This window comes from Nerophis ophidion, linkage group LG14, assembly GCF_033978795.1.
Source record: "Nerophis ophidion isolate RoL-2023_Sa linkage group LG14, RoL_Noph_v1.0, whole genome shotgun sequence".
Classification (NCBI taxonomy): Eukaryota; Metazoa; Chordata; class Actinopteri; order Syngnathiformes; family Syngnathidae; genus Nerophis; species Nerophis ophidion.
Window position 1 is genome coordinate 9,681,844 of NC_084624.1, and position 15,810 is coordinate 9,697,653.

The 15,810-nt window shown below is 40.4% G+C and overlaps 1 protein-coding gene across 3 annotated transcripts in view; it reads right to left on the bottom strand.

Moving 5' to 3' along the window:
- Window positions 1–15,810, bottom strand: part of mast3a (microtubule associated serine/threonine kinase 3a) — a 284,903-nt gene that overhangs the window by 51,015 nt on the left and 218,078 nt on the right. For all 3 annotated transcript variants that reach the window (XM_061919804.1, XM_061919803.1, XM_061919802.1), the window contains 3 exons: window positions 5,196–5,353; window positions 1,679–1,754; window positions 1,345–1,554 (listed from right to left, as the gene is read on the bottom strand). In XM_061919804.1, the coding sequence (XP_061775788.1) occupies window positions 1,345–1,554; window positions 1,679–1,754; window positions 5,196–5,353 (444 nt within the window). The remainder of the gene's footprint in view (window positions 1–1,344; window positions 1,555–1,678; window positions 1,755–5,195; window positions 5,354–15,810) is intronic.

Here is a 15,810-nt window from a genome sequence, read left to right on the forward strand (position 1 = left end):
TATACATATATATATATATATATATATATATATATATATATATATATATATATATATACGTACATACATACATACACACACACATACATACATACATACATACATACATACATACATATATATATATATATATATATATATACACACATACATACATACATACACACACACATACATACATAAATACATTAGTGTCTTCGAAGTTTGTCGAGGTTAGAACCAATTATTCATGTTTACATTCCCTCCTATGGAGAACTGTTTTACTGTAGGAATGTTTTGCTTGGCGAACCATGTTGAAGAACCAAGTTCTTTGCTCAAGGTTCTACTGTACTTAATATACTTGAACTCCTTTAATATGGTAATAGTCCTGCCAAAATAATTCATTTCTAAAAATTTGATTCATCACACTTTTTATTTGGATTATTCACAATTAAACACAGTTGATTATTATCTTGCATAAATCAAATTGACTTTCAAATATACCCAGATTTTTTGACACAAATGCAATTTTTGGGTCAAAATGTCACACTATTTCCTTCTAAATATATTACTATGGTGCATTTTATTTATTTGATCAAAACCTGGTAACAGGATTAACTAAGGTCTCGTCGGTGTGTATTTTGAAGTGAAATTTGTTAAGCTTTTTTGCATTATTGTGTTAACCAAGATAGCCCTAGAATAAATCATTCAGGACCAAAAATCACTCCATATTCTGTACTAATCTCTGCCGTTATCATATCAAAGTTATTGCTTGAAGATATAGGAAAACTGTTAAAGAGAATAATCCAACTTGAGGGTGCCAAAAAGTAGCAGAGGAAATACATTTTTTATTTTTTTCATTTTTAGATTTTATCAGACAGGCTCAAATATGGACACACATCCGCCTAAATATCTGAACAAGTGTTTGAATGTCTTAACTTGACAATGCCAAGTCCTATTAACTTCTCGTTGGTTGTCATGATTGACTTTAATTCCTCTTTGGCAGAAAATAATAGTTGACAGAACTCACTGGGTGGAACAGTACTCAGGAAATGACAGAAGCTAACATTTATCACAATAAAGGTTGGCCTGGAAAGACCCGGTGATAAATCATCATATAATCAAGCCCTTCACTATTGCTTAAATCCCGGTATTAAGATAAAATGACAACACCCTTCCTTTCAGGCCAGTGGGATGAAATCATCTCCCTTTTACCAATTTTTTTTTATAAGTTCTGATAGGCGCAACGTGAAAGTACTCAATGTCCACCATAAATACTCAATGTCCGAATTCTAGAAGGAACCTTTTCACAGTAATCAAAGAGCACAGATGCATGTGTGTTTCTTAGACTGCAGGGACACTTACCTCATGCAGAAGCTTCTCCAGTTTCTCCTGCAGCTCCACAAAGTACCTGGAGGTGACCAAACCTTCCTGGGACTTATCCAGGCAGTCTCGGGCCAGCTCCAGCAGCTGGTGCTGGATGAAGCCGAGGACGCCGTCAGCCAGGGGCAGGGCGGTTCCTGGGGAACACTCCTCAATGATGTCCAGAAGTCGACCCTCCATCTGCGCCGTTGCCTTGGAAACCGACCAAGACGGAAGACTTCATTAGACATGGTGCAAACAGTTAAAGAACTTGCAGAGTGAAAAGAGGCGCTGGAGAAGGAAACACGTCAAAAAGGGCGGCCATGGCTTACTATACCTTGGGAAAACGTTCTTTATAGACATGATTCATCATGACAATCTCATTGTCAAATGTTCCACAAGTCCGTCCAGGGCTGGAGGAGGAATAGACAAAAAGACAAATATTGGAATAATAAAAACATATCAACTAAATCAGGGCACGGAAACTGTAAAACAGTCTCAGATGCAAAATTTGAACAATAAAGTGCATAATCTGTTAAAACAATCTGTGGAGGAAAATAATTTAAATGTTTTAATAATTCAGCTTTTAATTGGGAAAATCAAAGGGCATTTTCCAGAACTTGATTGCAAGTATTCCTTGCCAAAAGTGTCAATAGCCATGACTGATCAAAAACAGACCAATTGAAAATGCCTTTCATTGTTTCAAATGGGTTGCTCATCTTCGGTATCCATGAGCACATCTGTTGTGTGCAAAGGGGATCCATTACGAGCCATGGAACTGGCCAAAGAAATCAACACAATGTCAGCAGCTACAGTGAAAAATGGCAACCCTGGGTGCAACTATACCACACAACCAGTAGAAACAAGTACCGTATTTTCCGGACCATAGGGCGCACCGGATTGTAAGACGCATTGCCGATGAGCGGTCTAGTCAGGTCTCTTTTCATACAAAAGGTTGCGCTGTTTGGCCACAATACCCAGCAATATGTTTGAAGGAGAAAAAGTGAGGCCTTTTATCCCAGGAACACTATCCCTACCGTTAAGCATGGTGGTGGTAGTGTTAATCTCTGGGCCTGTTTTGCTGCCAATTGAACAGGTGCTTTACAGAGTAAATGGGACAATGAAAAAGGAGGATTTCCTCCAAATTCTTCAGGACAAGCTAAAATCATCAGCCCGGAGGTTGGGTCTTGGGCGCAGTTAGGTGTTCCAACAGGACAATGACCCCAAACGCACGTAAAAAGTGGTAAAAGAATGGCTAAATCAGGCTAGAAAGAAGGTTTTAGAATGGCCTTCCCAAAGTCCTGACTTAAACATGTGGACAATGTTGAAGAAACAAGTCCATGTCAGAAAACCAACAAATTTAGCTGAACTGCACCAATTTTGTCAAGAGGTGTGGTCAAAAATTCAACCAGAAGTTTGCCAGAAGCTTGTTGATGGCTACGAAAAGCGCCTTGATGCAGTGAAACTTGCCTGGGGACATGTATACTTTTGACCCAGCAGATTTGCTCACATTTTCAGTAGGCCCATAATAAATTCATAAAAGAAGCAAACTTAATGAATATTTTTTGTGATGTATACACATATATGTGTGTGTGTAATACATACATATACATATACATATATATATATATATATATATATATATATATATATATATATATATATATATATATATATATATATATATATATACATACATACATACAGTGGGGTAAAAAAGTATTTAGTCAGCCAGCGATTCTGCAAGTTCTCCCACTTAAAATGATGACAGAGGTCTGTAATTTTCATCATAGGTACACTTCAACTGTGAGAGACAGAATGTGAAAAAAAAATCCAAGAATTCACATTGTATGAATTTTAAAGAATTTATTTCTAAATTATGGTGGAAAATAAGTATTTGGTCAATAACAAAAATTCAACTCAATACTTTGTAATATAACCTTTGTTGGCAATAACAGAGGTCAAACGATTACTACAGGTCTTTACCAGGTTTGCACACACATTAGCTGGTATTTTGGCCCATTCCTCTATGCAGATCTTCTCGAGAGCAGTGATGTTTTGGGGCTGTTGCCGAGCAACACAGACTTTCAACTCCCTCTACAGATTTTCTATGGAGTTGAGGTCTGGAGACTGGCTAGGCCACTCAAGGACTTTCAAATGCTTCTTACGGAGCCACTCCTTCATTGCCCGGGCGTTGTGTTTGGGATCATTGTCATGCTGGAAGACCCAGCCACGTTTCATCATTAAAGCTCTCTCTGATGGAAGGAGGTTTTGGCTCAAAATCTCACGATACATGGCCCAATTCATTCTTTCCTTAACACGGATCAATCGTCCTATCCCCTTAGCAGAAAAACAGCCCCAAAGCATGATGTTTCCACCCCCATGCTTCACAGTAGGTGTGGTGTTCTTGGGATGCAACTCAGTTCTCTTCTTCCTCCAAACACGACGAGTTGAGTTTATACCAAAAAGTTAAATTTTGGATTTATCTGACCACATGACATTCTCCCAATCCTCTGCTGTATTATCCATGTGCTCTCATGCAAACTTCAGACGGGCCTGGACATCCACTGGCTTAAGCAAGAGGACACGTCTGGCACTGCAGGATTTGATTCCCTGTCGGTGTAGTGTGTTGGTCCCAGCTCTCTGCAGGTCATTCACTAGGTCCCCCCGTGTGGTTCTGGGATTTTTGCTCACCATTCCCATGGTCATTTTGACCCCACGGGATGAGATCTTGCGTGGAGCCCCAGATCGAGGGGGATTATAAGTGGTCTTGTATGTTTTCCATTTTCTGATAATTGCTCCCACAGTTGATTTTCACACCAAGCTGCTTGCCTATTGTAGATTCACTCTTCCTAGTCTATATATAGCAGAAAAACAGCCCCAGAGCATGATGTTTCCACCCCCATGCCTCACAGTAGGTATGGTGTTATTGGGATGCAAGTCAGTATTATTTTTCTTTCAAACACGACAACTTGTGTTTATACCAAAATGGATACATGGATGATAGAGCAGAGGATTGGGAGAATGTCATGTGGTCAGATGAAACCGAAATATAACTTTTTGGTATAAACTCAACTTGTCGTGTTTGGAGGAAGAAGAATACTGAGTTGCATCCCAAGAACACCATACCTACTGTGAAGCATGGGGGTGGAAACATCATGCTTTGGGGCTGCTTTTCTGCTAAGGGGACAGGACCATTGATCCGTGTTAAGGAAAGAATGAATGGGGCCTCGTATCGTGAGATTTTGAGCCAAGACCTCCTTCCATCAGTGAGAGCTTTGAATTGTTGACCAAATACTTATTTTCCACCATAATTTACAAATAAATTCTTTAAAATTCCTACAATCTGAATTCCTGGATTTTTTTTCACATTCTGTCTCTCACAGTTGAAGTGTACCTATGATGAAAATTACAGACCTCTGTCATCATTTGAAGTGGGAGAACTTGCACACTCGGTGGCTGACTAAATACTTTTTTGCCCCACTGTATATACACACACGCATATATAGATACGCAGATATATATATATATATATATATATATATATATATAGAGAAGTGCGCATTTTTTTGTAGAATAAGGATTTTTGGCGAGGCTCGAACGAATCATTCATGTTCATGTTGATTGTTATGGGGAACTCTGCCTCACTATACAAACCTTTCAGATGGTGAACCATTTTGAAGAACCAATTAAGTTCGTAAATCTAAGTTCTATTGTACCCATGAAGTGGGCCGCATACCGCCAAACAAACGGAGGGCAACAGAAAATGGCTTCAAATATTCAGCTTGCCAAAGGATTTAGAATCAATAATCTTAAGTCTTGCCAAGAGGCATCACTATGATTGTGGTTGATACCTGAGACTACGCGAGCGGAGCCTGACGGGGGCTGAGGGATGAGTTCCTTCGTCATCAGCCACGCTTTCTGTGCTCCGGAAATGTTTGAAGAGGAAGTGGAGATCGTCTTGTGTAGGCTGGAGGGGCAACTGGTGCAAGAGCTCCTGGGAAGAAGACGACTGAGGAAGAAGAAGAGGGAAATATGAGTAGGAGTATGGCATGGATAAAATAGGCGTGAAGCTTTGAGTGATTTACTTTTGCTTTATTTGGAAATATGATTAACGATTAGACAGGGTACAAAAAAATAAACGAAAAATCAACCCAGTTTTAAAACAGGAGTTAGTGAGCTTAAGTGTTCTGTTCTACTGGAGCAAGATTTTGTGCTTCGCAAGGCATGCAGCGCGGCTGATATGTTGGCTGTGGTCGTGTGCTCATTTTCGCCATTCTATGCCAAAATGAGTGACATCTATATATGAAAACAAGAAAAGCCTTCCATCTGGTTGGGGCCTTGTGAGGAAAGAGAGAACTGGAATAGAAAGGGAGGAAAAAAGACATTAGAATGAAAACGAAAGACTGCAAATAGGTGATAGAAAAAGGAGGGGGAAACCCTGAGGAGGAAACTGGAGACGCTTTAGGCCATAGCAGCATAAAGAGCGCACTGAGAGGAACCCTGAAAGGGGCTTTGTGTGGAGAGGGCTGACCTCACTGTCTCTGAGCCATGTGGCCGACCGCACTAAATTTCAGCCGTGACAGAAAACCCAGCTATTGTTGTCCAGCCCACTGCTGTTTCAGTAACAAGTTACAAGACAAACTATCCCAACAATAAGCACAGAAACATGAAACAAACAGCCAACAGGTCATATTTCATTTGAAGGGATTGCGTGTCAAATCTTGTACAGCCCTTACAACCGTATTTTTCGGAGGATACGTCCCACTGGCCGAAAATGCATAATAAAGAAGGAAAAAAACATATACCGTATTTTCTGCACTATAAGGCGCACTTAAAAACCTCAAATTTTCTCAAAAGCTGACAGTGTGCCTTATAATCCGGTGCGCCTTATAAATGGCCCAATATTGAGCCACAACAGGTCTCGAAACTACGAAACTTCATTTTTCCCCGTAGAAGAAGTGCGTTTCTTCTTCTACGATAAGCAGCCGTCGACTTAATTTTCCCCCGTAGAAGAAGAAGCGCGCGGTGCATGCTGGGATATATCACTGCGGGAGGCGTGCCGTTTCTGTGTGTTTATGTAAAGACCCCAAAATGGCTCTTATTAAGAGACACGCTTACGACGCAGAGTTTAAACTCATGGCGATCAGTCAAACAGTAGAACACGGAAATAGAGCAGCAGCAAGAGAATTTAACATTAGTAGCAGCGAGAGAAATTAACATTAACTGACTCTTTTAATGACGACTTTGACGAGACGGAGCCGGGCATGTTGGATGCCGTATTCATCCAAATGTTTGATTCCAACACTGAAGAAGAAGAATTTGAGGGATTCATGGATGAGGAATAACTTAATAAAGTGAGCTTTACATGTTTATTTTGTGTGTTGTGTTGTGTGACATTATTGTTTGAGCAACATAGAGTTATTCATTTATTATTGCTTTGCACTATTTCGAGTGTTACTATATTGTGATTGCACTGATGTTTGATTTGCCGTAACAGTATCAGACTGTTTTTTACGTGTTTATTGAATCGGGGAAAATAATAAAACAGCTGTTTATTCATTATGGGAGTGAACGGAGTTGTCAGAACGCTGGTTTGTAGTCTATTAATAAAGTTTGACTGACCTATTTGACTGTTTTGTTGACATTCCCTTTAGCGCAGCTCCATGTAAAGCAGGGGTCTCAAACACGCGGCCCGGGAGACGTTATCATGCAGACCGCGCTTTGATATGACAATTTAATGTTGGTGCAGCCCGCGAGTTTAAGATGAACGGCGCTTGATAGGTCATCCTTGCCAACATCCCCGATTTTCCCATGAGACCCCTGAATTTCAGGGCACCAATTCTCTAAAAGCCCCTGTCAATTTTTACCAGATCAACAATATTCAAGGAGTGCCATGATGGCACTTCCTTTAGTACCCCCTACATCCTGAACTGATAGCATGCAAGCCCAGTTGAATGTTGCATCCGGCCATGAGAGGCACACATGTGTTATTGCAAGATATATTTGATCAACAGCCATACAGGTCACACTAAGGGTGGCCGTTAAAAAACTTTTAACACTGTTACAAATATGTGCCGGACTGTGAACCCACACCAAACAAGAATGACAAACACATTTCGGGAGAACATCCGCATCGTAACACAACATAAACACACCAGAACAATTACCCAGGAATCCCATGCAGACTTAACTCTTCCGGGCTACAATATACACACCCCTGCTAACACTAACCCCCCACGTCCCCACCCTCCCTACTCGCGTCGGTTGAGGTGTTGTATATTGTAGCCCTGCAAGGTGTTCTGGGTATTTGTTCTCGTGTTTAAGTTGTGTTAGGGTGCGGAAATTCTCCCAAAAAGGGTTTGTCATCCTTGTTTGGTGTGGGTTCTGAGTGTGGCGCATATTTGTAACAGTGTTAAAGTTGTTTATACGGCACCCTCAGTGTGACCTGTATGGCTGTTGAAGAAGTACGTCTTGCAGCCACTGACGTTGTTCTGCACAAGTTTCCCACAACATGTTACAGAGCCAGCACATTGGTTGTGTGATATAAAAGCGTGCGCAATGACATGTAGTGTAGCAGTAGTCTTCTTTAGGGGGTGCGCGGACCCCTGGAGGTACTTGAAGGTATGCCAAGGGACAAGTGAGATTTATTAAAAACATTCTAAAAAAACAGCAGCAATTCATAAATCCTTTATACATATGTTTATTGAATAATACTTCAATGAAGTATGAATGTAAATTCATAAACTGTTGAAAAATAATCCAACAATCCAACATTCAGTGTTGACAGCTAGACTTTTTGTGGACATGTTCCATAAATATTGATGTTAAAGATTTATTTTTTTGTGAAGAAATATTTAGAATTAAGTTCATGAATCCAGATGGATCTCTATTACAATCCCCAAAGAGGGCGTTGATTACTTCTATGTGTAGAAATCTTTATTAGGGTCCGCCCTGCAATGGCAAAGGACATCCATGTCCTTTGCCATGCAAGGACCCTATTGAATCTGTAACGTTTCTTATTATTATTAGGGTCCGACCTGCCTATGGCAAAGGACTCCACAGGAGTCCTTTGCCATAGGCAAGGACCCTATTGAATCTGGTCCGTTTTATTAGGGTCCGCACTGCCAGCAAAGGACTCTGTCCTTTGCCATGGCAAGGACCCTATTGTATCTGTAGCGTTTTATTCTTTCTTTATTATTAGGGTCCGCCCTGCCTATGGCAAAGGACTCCACAGGAGTCCTTTGCCATAGGCAAGGACCCTATTGAATCTGGTCCGTTTTATTAGGGTCCGCCCTGCAATGGCAAAGGACATCCATGTCCTTTGCCATGCAAGGACCCTATTGAATCTGCTGCGTTTTATTCTTTCTTTCTTTCTTTCTTTCTTTCTTTCTTCCGCACCGTCGCGCCCCAATTTCACCCTCTTAACATGCTTCAAAACTCACCAAAGTTGACACACACATCGGTCTACCGTGACACCACAACATATTAAGCAACCAAACCCCAAAAATCAAAAATGCGCTCTAGCGCCCCCTAGGAAAAAAAAAAAACTGACTGCTTGTAACTTCCGCTAGGAATGTCGTAGAGACATGAAACAAAATCCTCTATGTAGAACTGACTTAGACCTAGATTTCATAATTGTACTTTCTAGGGCAAAATTCAACAGAAATTTTGCAAAACCCTTTCAAAGCAAAATTTTCGCAAAAAATGCTATTTTTGCCTCTTTGAGCTGTAATTTGACCCCCTTAAAATGCTTCAAAACTCACCAAACTTGGCAGACACATCAGGACAGGCAGAAATTGTGATTTAATGAAAAAAAAAATGTATAAAACTCAAAATTGCGCTCCACAAAATTTTTTGAATGAAACACGGAAAAAACTGCTTCTAGGAAGAAAACACAGACAAAACTGCTTGTAACTTCCGGTAGGAATGTCGGAAAGACATGAAACAAAAACTTCTATGTAGGTCTCACTTAGACCTACATTTTAATAATTGACAGCTAGCAGAAAAAATCAACAGGAAGTTGGCAATTACCCCTTCAAAATAAAAGTTTTGTAAAAACCCGTCACCTTTTTCAAATCGATACTCCTCCCAGTGCGTTTGTCGTTTCGGCTTCAAACTCACACAGGAGAGAGTTTGAACCCTTCTGATTAAAAGTATAGATCAAAGTTTTGATAAGTTTTAAGGTTTTGATTTTACGCGCCTTCAAAGATCCCCTGCGCAACGTTTCCTAAAAAATGTCATTTTTGCCTCTTTGAGCTGTAATTTGACCCCCTTAAAATTCTTCAAAACTCACCAAACTTGGCACACACATCAGGACTGGCAACAATTGCGAGCTGATAAAAAAACCAAACTCCAAAACTCAAAATTGTGCTCTAGCGCCCCCTAGGAATACAACACAGACAAACTGCTCCTAGGAAGAAAACAAAGACAAAACTGCTTGTAACTTCCACTAGGAATGTCGTAGAGACATGAAACAAAAACCACTATGTAGGTCTGACTTAGACCTACATTTGAATAATTAACATACTTTGGCAAAAATCTACAGGGAGCTTGATATTTTCACTTCAATACAACAACTGCATTACTTTCACAATGCATTAAATAGTGGCAGCAAGGCTTCTCCTGCCGTGGGGCTCGGGGGCAGCAACCCAAGGCGCGCTCGCACCTTCGCACCCTAATTTGACCCCCTTAACATGCTTCAAAACTCACCAAAATTGACACACACATTGGTATGGAGCGGCAGACCAACTTATTAAGCAACCAAACCCCAAACATTAAAATTGCAAGCTAGCGCCCCCTAGGAAGAGACAAAAAACAGACTGCTTGTAACTTCCGTTAGGAATGTCGTAGAGACATCAAACAAAAACCTCTGTGTAGGTCTGACTAAGACCTACATTTCCAATTAAAAAGGTCTATACCCAAAATCAACAGAAATTTTGCAAAAACTCATTCAAAGCAACATTTTCGCAAAAAACGCTATTTTTGCCTCTTTGAGCTTTAATTTGACCCCCTTAAAATGCTTCAAAACTCACCAAACTTGGCACACACATCAGGACTGGCAGAAATTGTGATCTAGTGAAAAAACCAAACCTTAAAACTCAAAATTGCGCTCTATTGCAATTTTTGAATAAAACACAGAAAAAACTGCTCCTAGGAAGAGGAAACAGAGGCGCGCTGGCACCTTCGCACCCTAATTTGACCCCCTTAACATGCTTCAAAACTCACCAAATTTGACACACACATCGGTATGGAGCGGCAGACCAACTTATTGAGCAACCAAACCCCGAAAATGAAAATTGCGCGCTAGCGCCCCCTAGGAAGAGACAAAAAACTGACTGCTTGTAACTTCCGTTAGGAATGTCGTAGAGACATGAAACAAAAACCTCTATGTAGGTCTGACTTAGACCTACATTTCCAATAAACACTTCTATACCTAAAATCAACAGGAAGTTGGCAAAAACCCCTTCAAAACAAATTTTTCGCAAAATATGCCTTTTTTGCCTCTTTGAACTGAAATTTGACCCCCTTAAAATGCTTCAAATTGCAAAGTAAAGCTATACAATGCCAAGCGAAAGCCATTTATCAACAACATCCAGAAACGCAAATCTATAATTTGACCCCCTTAACATGCTTCAAAACTCACCAAATTTTACACACACATCAGGACTGGTGAAAATTGCCATCCAATAAAAAACCGAACCCCAAAAATGAAAATTGTGCTCTAGCGCCCCCTAGGAAAATAAACTGATACAACTGCTTGTAAATTCTGTTAGGAATGTCGTAGAGTGATGAAACAAAAACTTCTATGGAGGTCTGACTAAGATCGGGACTCGGGGCACGGCGGCGGCGGCGGCGGCCAACGGCGGACCCGACCAACGCTGCTTGCAGCTTTAATTATTATTATTATTATTCTTCCGCAACTTCAAACCATAATTTGACCCACTGACCATGCTCCAAAACTCACCAAATTTGGCACACACATCGGTAAGGCTTGGCAAAAACACATATTAAGCAACCAAACCCCAAAAATGAAAAATGCGCGCTAGCGCCCCCTACGAAAAAAAAAAAACAGACTGCTTGTAACTTCCGTTAGGAATGTCGTAAAGACATGGAACAAAAACCTCTATGTAGGTCTGACTCAGACCTAGATTCCCCATTAGAAATGCCTATACCTAAAATCAACAGAAATTTGGCAAAAACCCATTCAAAGCAAAATTTTCGCTAAAAAATGCTATTTTTGCCCCTTTGAGCTGTAATTTGACCCCCTTAACATGCTTCAAAACTCACCAAACTTGGAAGACACATCAGGACTGGCAGAAATTGCAATCTAATGAAAAAAAAAAAAAAAAAAACTCAAAATTGCGCTTTAGCGCAATTTTTCAATAAAACACAGAAAAAACTGCTTCCAGGAAGAAAACACAGACAAAACTGCTTGTAACTTCGGGTAGGAATGCCGGAAAGACATGAAACGAAAACTTCTATGTAGGTCTCACTTAGACCTACATTTTAATAATTGACAGCTAGCAGAAAAAATCAACAGGAAGTAGGCAATTACCCCTTCAAAATAAAAGTTTTGTGAAAACCCGTCACCTTTCTTCAAAAGTTATCTCCTCTGAGCGCGTTTGTCGTTTCGGCTTCAAACTCGCTCAGGAGAGAGTTTGGACCCTTCTGATTAAAAGTATAGATCAAAGTTGTGATAAGTTTTCAGGTTTTGATTTTACGCGCCTTCAAAGAACCCCTGCGAAAATTTTCCAAATAATTTTCCTTTTTACCTCTTTGAGCTGTAATTTGACCCCCTTAAAATGCTTCAAAACTCACCAAACTTGGCACACACATCAGGACTGGCAACAATTGCGAGCTAATGAAAAAACCAAACCCCAAAACTCAAAATTGTGCTCTAGCGCCCCCTATGAATACAACACAGACAATACCCTAATTTGACCCCCTTAACATGCTTCAAAACTCACCAAATTTGACACACACATCGGTATGGAGCGGCAGACCAACTTATTAGGTAACCAAACCCCAAAAATGAAAATTGCGCGCTAGCGCCCCCTAGGAAGATACAAAAAACAGACTGCTTGTAACTTCCGTTAGGAATGTCGTAGAGACATGAAACAAAAACCTCTGTGTAGGTCTGACTTAGACCTACATTTTGATAATTGGCATCTTTCAGTTAAAATCAACAGGAAGTTGCCAATTACCCCTTCAAAATAAAAGTTTTGTACAAACCTTAAAACTCAAAATTGCGCTCTATTGTAATTTTTGAAAAAAACACAGAAAAAACTGCTCCTAGGAAGAGGAAACGGATAAAACTGCTTGTAACGTCTGGTAGGAATGTCGGACAGACATGAAACAAAAACCTCTATGTAGGTTTCACTTAGACCTACATTTTGATAGGTGGCATCTTTCAGTTAAAATCAACAGGAAGTTGGCAATTACCCCTTCAAAATAAAAGTTTTGTAAAAAGCCGTCACCTTTTTCCAGACAAAACTGCTTGTAACTTCTGTTAGGAATGTCGTAGAGACATGAAACAAAGACCTCTATGTTGGTCTGACTAAGATCGGGACTCGGGACACGGCGGCGGCGGCGGCGGCGGCGGCGGCGGCGGCGGCGGTGGCGGCGGCCAACGGCGGACCCGACCAACGCTGCTTGCAGCTTTAATTAGGGTCCGCCCTGCCAGCAAAGGACATCCATGTCCTTTGCCATGGCAAGGACCCTATTGAATCTGCTGCGTTTTATTATTATTCTTTATTATTATTCCGCACCGTCGCACCCCAATTTCACCCCCTTAACATGCTTCAAAACTCACCAAACTTGACACACACGTCGGTCTACCGTGACACCACAACATATTAAGCAACCAAACCCCAAAAATGAAAATTGCGCGCTAGCGCCCCCTAGAAAGAGAAAAAAAACAGACTGCTTGTAACTTTCGTTAGGAATGTCGTAGAGACATGAAACAAAAACCTCTATGTAGGGCTGACTTAGACCTAAATTCCATAATTGTATCTTCTGGGGCCAAAATCAACAGAAATTTTGCAAAAACCCTTTCAAAGCAAAATTTTTGCAAAAAATGCTATTTTTGCCTCTTTGAGCTGTAATTTGACCCCCTTAAAATGCTTCAAAACTCACCAAACTTGGCACACACATCAGAACTGGCAGAAATTGTGATCTAATGAAAAAAAAAAAAAAAAAAACTCAAAATTGCGCTCTAGCGCAATTTTTGAATAAAACACAGACAAAACTGCTTCTAGGAAGAAAACACAGACAAAACTGCTTGTAACTTCCGGTAGGAATGTCGGAAAGACATGAAACAAAAACTTCTATGTAGGTCTCACTTAGACCTACATTTTAATAATTGACAGCTAGCAGAAAAAATCAACAGGAAGTTGGCAATTACCCCTTCAAAATAAAAGTTTTGTAAAAACCCGTCAACTTTTTCAAATCGATACTTCTCCCAGTGCGTTTGTTGTTTCGGCTTCAAACTCGCACAGGAGAGAGTTTGAACCCTTCTGATTAAAAGTATAGATCAAAGTTTTGATAAGTTTTAAGGTTTTGATTTTACGCGCCTTCAAAGATCCCCTGCGCAAAGTTTCCTAAAAAATGTCATTTTCGCTTCTTTGAGCTGTAATTTGACCCCCTTAAAATGCTTCAAAACTCACCAAACTTGGCACACACATCAGGACTGGCAACAATTGCGAGCTGATAAAAAAACCACACCCCAAAACTCAAAATTGTGCTCTAGCGCCCCCTAGGAATACAACACAGACAAACTGCTCCTAGGAAGAAAACAAAGACAAAACTGCTTGTAACTTCCGGTAGGAATGTCGTAGAGACATGAAACAAAAACCACTATGTAGGTCTGACTTAGACCTACATTTGAATAATTGACATGCTTTGGCAAAAATCAACAGGAAGCTAGATATTTTCACTTCAATACAACAACTGCATTACTTTCACAATGCATTAAATAGTGGGACGAAGGCGTCTTAAGCCCTGGGGCTCGGGGGCAGCAACCCAAGGCGCGCTCGCACCTTCGCACCCTAATTTGACCCCCTTAACATGCTTCAAAACTCACCAAAATTGACACACACATCGGTATGGAGCGGCAGACCAAGCTATTAAGCAACCAAACCCCAAAAATTAAAATTGCGCGCTAGCGCCCCCTAGGAAGAGACAAAAACCAGACTGCTTGTAACTTACGTTAGGAATGTCGTAGAGACATGAAACAAAAACCTCTGTGTAGGTCTGACTTAGACCTACATTTCCAATAAAAAATGTCTATACCCAAAATCAACAGAAATTTTGCAAAAACTAATTTAAAGCAACATTTTCGCAAAAAACGCTATTTTTGCCTCTTTGAGCTGTAATTTGACCCCCTTAAAATGCTTCAAAACTCACCAAACTTGGCACACACATCAGGACTGGCAGAAATTGCGATCTAGTGAAAAAACCAAACCTTAAAACTCAAAATTGCGCTCTATTGCAATTTTTGAATAAAACACAGAAAAAACTGCTCCTAGGAAGAGGAAACAGATAAAACTGCTTGTAACTTCTGGTAGGAACGTCGGACAGACATGAAACAAAAACCTCAATGTAGGTCTCACTTAAACCTACATTTTGATAGGTGGCATCTTTCAGTTAAAATCAACAGGAAGTTGGCAATTACCCCTTCAAAATGAAAGTTTTGTAAAAAGCCGTCGCCTTTTTCCAGACAAAACTGCTTGTAACTTCTGTTAGGAATGTCGTAGAGACATGAAACAAAGACCTCTATGTTGGTCTGACTAAGATCGGGACTCGGGACTCGGGACACGGCGGCGGCGGCGGCGGCGGACCCGACCAACGCTGCTTGCAGCTTTAATTATTATTATTATTCTTTCTTTCTTTATTCCGCACCGTCGCGCCCCAACATCACCCCCTTAACATGCTTCAAAACTCACCAAACTTGACACACACGTCGGTCTACCGTGACACCACAACATATTAAGCAACCAAACCCCAAAAATGAAAATTGCGCTCTAGCGCCCCCTAAAAGGAAACAAAAAACAGACTGCTTGTAACTTCCGTTAGGAATGTCGTAGAGACATGAAACAAAAACCTCTGTGTAGGTCTGACTTAGACCTAAATTCCATAATTGTATCTTCTGGGGCCAAAATCAACAAAAAATTTTCAAAAACCCATTCAAAGCCAAATTTTCACAAAAAATGAAATTTTTGCCTCTTTGAGCTGCAATTTGACCCCCTTAAAATACTTCAAAACTCACCAAACTTGGCACACACATCAGGACTGGCAGAAATTGCAATCTAATGAAAAAAAAAAAAAAAAAAAACTCAAAATTGTTCTTTAGCGCAATTTTTCAATAAAACACAGAAAAAACTGCTTCCAGGAAGAAACCACAGACAAAACTGCTTGTAACTTCGGGTAGGAATGCCGGAAGGACATGAAACGAAAACTTCTATGTAG